The sequence below is a fragment of the Aplysia californica genome, unplaced genomic scaffold, assembly GCF_000002075.1.
Source record: "Aplysia californica isolate F4 #8 unplaced genomic scaffold, AplCal3.0 scaffold00785, whole genome shotgun sequence".
Classification (NCBI taxonomy): Eukaryota; Metazoa; Mollusca; class Gastropoda; order Aplysiida; family Aplysiidae; genus Aplysia; species Aplysia californica.
The window spans coordinates 198,311-200,949 of NW_004798055.1; the positions used below are offsets into that span (position 1 = coordinate 198,311).

General features: G+C 42.0%; 1 protein-coding gene across 1 annotated transcript in view; it reads left to right on the top strand.

Moving 5' to 3' along the window:
- Nucleotides 1-2,639, top strand: part of LOC101849796 (acidic mammalian chitinase) — a 54,932-nt gene that overhangs the window by 13,211 nt on the left and 39,082 nt on the right. The window contains exons 2-3 of the mRNA XM_035972662.1: nucleotides 80-336; nucleotides 1,895-2,019. Coding sequence (XP_035828555.1) covers nucleotides 80-336; nucleotides 1,895-2,019 — 382 coding nt within the window. The remainder of the gene's footprint in view (nucleotides 1-79; nucleotides 337-1,894; nucleotides 2,020-2,639) is intronic.

Genomic DNA, 2,639 nt, shown 5'->3' on the forward strand with positions numbered 1-2,639 from the left:
TATATAAATATTCAACTATTATATAGGTAACATGTAACTGCTTTATTATTTATATAATACTTTTTACATTTGTGCTCAGGGCTTTATGCACAAGTGACCGGACTCCGAGCCAAGAACCCTGACTTAAAAGTCCTTCTAGCAGTAGGAGGCTGGGCTGCTGGATATGAGCCTTTCTATGACGTCATGGGTTCTGCGGAGAATATCACAGAGTTCGCCAACAACGTCGTTGCTTACCTCAGGTCACAGAACATGGACGGGCTGGACATGGACTGGGAGTTCCCGGGGTCAAGGGGCAGTCCTCCAGAAGACAGAGAAAATTTTACATATCTTATGAAGGTAAATTTGTCTTCGTACTTCCTGCATTCGTACTTGTTATTTGGCAGAACTGCTTTCGTACAAACCTTTATCTATAACCCCCCCCCCCCAACCTCTTCTTTAAAAAAATAATTAGGTTGCTTTGTTTCTTTTTAAAGATGATGTCATAGCCGTCTGTAGATGGTTGGCGAGTGAATTGGTGTTTTTAGTAGGACATTTTGAATTTTGCCCCAGCGGCAGCCCAAGACTACTCTTATCGATTTTGGACTACCAAGGGATCGTTAAAGTGCGCATCTTGCACACAGGGTCTCCGAATTTTTTCGCCCCTGTCCGAGACGGCTAGGCGTAGATCTATCCTACCCTAAGATCAGGGGTGTGGCCGAAAGACAGTTGTAGGAAGGAGCCAAGGAATAGCAGTAGAAAAGCTGAAGAAAGAGTCAGGATCCCAGAGGAGGGGGCAAAGGGCGTGAGGGGGTGGGGACAGAAAGTGGAGACGAAAGCTAACATGACCAGTAGAGCTAATGTTTCTCTGCCCAATCAACAATGTGCTGACCATTTTAAGATAAGATAAGATAAAAATAATACTTTATTGTCCCAGAGGGAATTTTTTCTTGGCTGTACAAGACCGTAAAACACATGCAGGTATACATAAAAAATTAAATTAGATATTACTCTCATTAAAATCAAATATGAAAAGAAAAAGTAACGCTGACAAATGTACATATCACATCAGATGCACCATTCAACCACATATAGGAATTTTATTACAAGACCTTTAGAGTTATATAGAAACATACTTGAAAAAGCAATACACATTGATTCTATACGGACAGTAGCCTTTTTAAGCGTATCGATGGAGACTGAATTATATACTGTGCCCTTGTGCAAAGACGGGAATGAAAGAGCTAATAATACATTAATAGACGCATAAATACCGGTACTGGATAACATCAATGACATTTTATTCTGCCTGTTTCTTAAGACAGCAGCAAAAATACATGCACAGACTATAGATACCACCACAAAAGATAACTGCTGGACACACAAAAGGAAACTCACACAAACACAGTCACATACCCACCAAAAATGTGTTTCATTCAATTGTAACAGTGGTTGGCGATCATGTCAAGAATCAAACAACATTTATTGTCATTGTTACACTTGGTAATTATCCCATGCCATTGACATTGCATAGGTTTCATGTGTCTGTCAGCTTTTTTAAGTGGCAGTACCTCCGAATTTAACTTCCATCTCAGATCAAAAAGAGCCAAAATAGGTGAAGAGCCAAAAACTTCCCAAAACAATTCAAGTTTGGAACACCCTGTGGTGATTGGAACCATGGTGGAATGCTAAGAAAGAAAGATAGAATAACAAATAACTGAGCCAATTCCCACCCTATCCCAGATCCTGACCCCCTCATCCACCTCCCCTTCTTTTCACCCCTACTCATCGCTACCTCTTTTCACCCCCCCCCCCAAACAACACACCCTCCTCGAAAAAAATCCGCAAACCACTAACCTACCTGACCAACAACCACATTGAAGGGTAACGCGTTTCTCTCCCTGTCCCTGTGTTTCAGGAACTGTATACAGCGTTCAAAGAGGAGAGTGTCCGCACCAAAAAGCCCAAACTGCTGCTCACACTGGCGACTGCTGTAGGCTGGGACTATATCGTGGACGCTTACGAGCCCAGGCAGATATACCAGTCAGTTCTAATTTCATTTTTGCTTTTTTAAATTGACTCGTTTACTCTTCATTTCACCGTTGTCTGTGGTGTAGCGATTAGACACTTCGCTGTCGCAAACAGACACCATGGGTTCGAGTCAATCTTCATTGTAGGTGTTTTGGCTGTTTGTGTTTGAGCCGAAATTTTTCTTATCTTTTTGTGACATTGTCCAAGGGTCAGTGGAATTTGATTTATACTTCTGGTCGAGACTTTCTACTCCATGTCTTTTACTACAAATAATTTAACAAACTTTTACTTTTCTTTTAGTCTTTAGTAAATGTTTCACGGCACACGCAAATGCATAAGGTCACATGATAGTGCGGGACGCATTAAACATTTCCGGTTCGGTAGGAATTTGAACTTTGCACGGGTGGCGGGCGAAGCATACTGTTATCGATTTTAGGACCTCCAGGTGATCTTTAACATGCGCAACTTGCACACGAGACCTCCGAGATTGTTTGCCTCAATCAACGAAGACTAGGTGTTAGAAGATCTAACCTACCATAAGATCATGAGTGCGACTGAAAGACAGCAGTAAGAAGGAGCCAAGGAGTAGCAGTAAAAGCCCGCAGAAAGAGTCAAGAGCCCAGAAGTGGGGG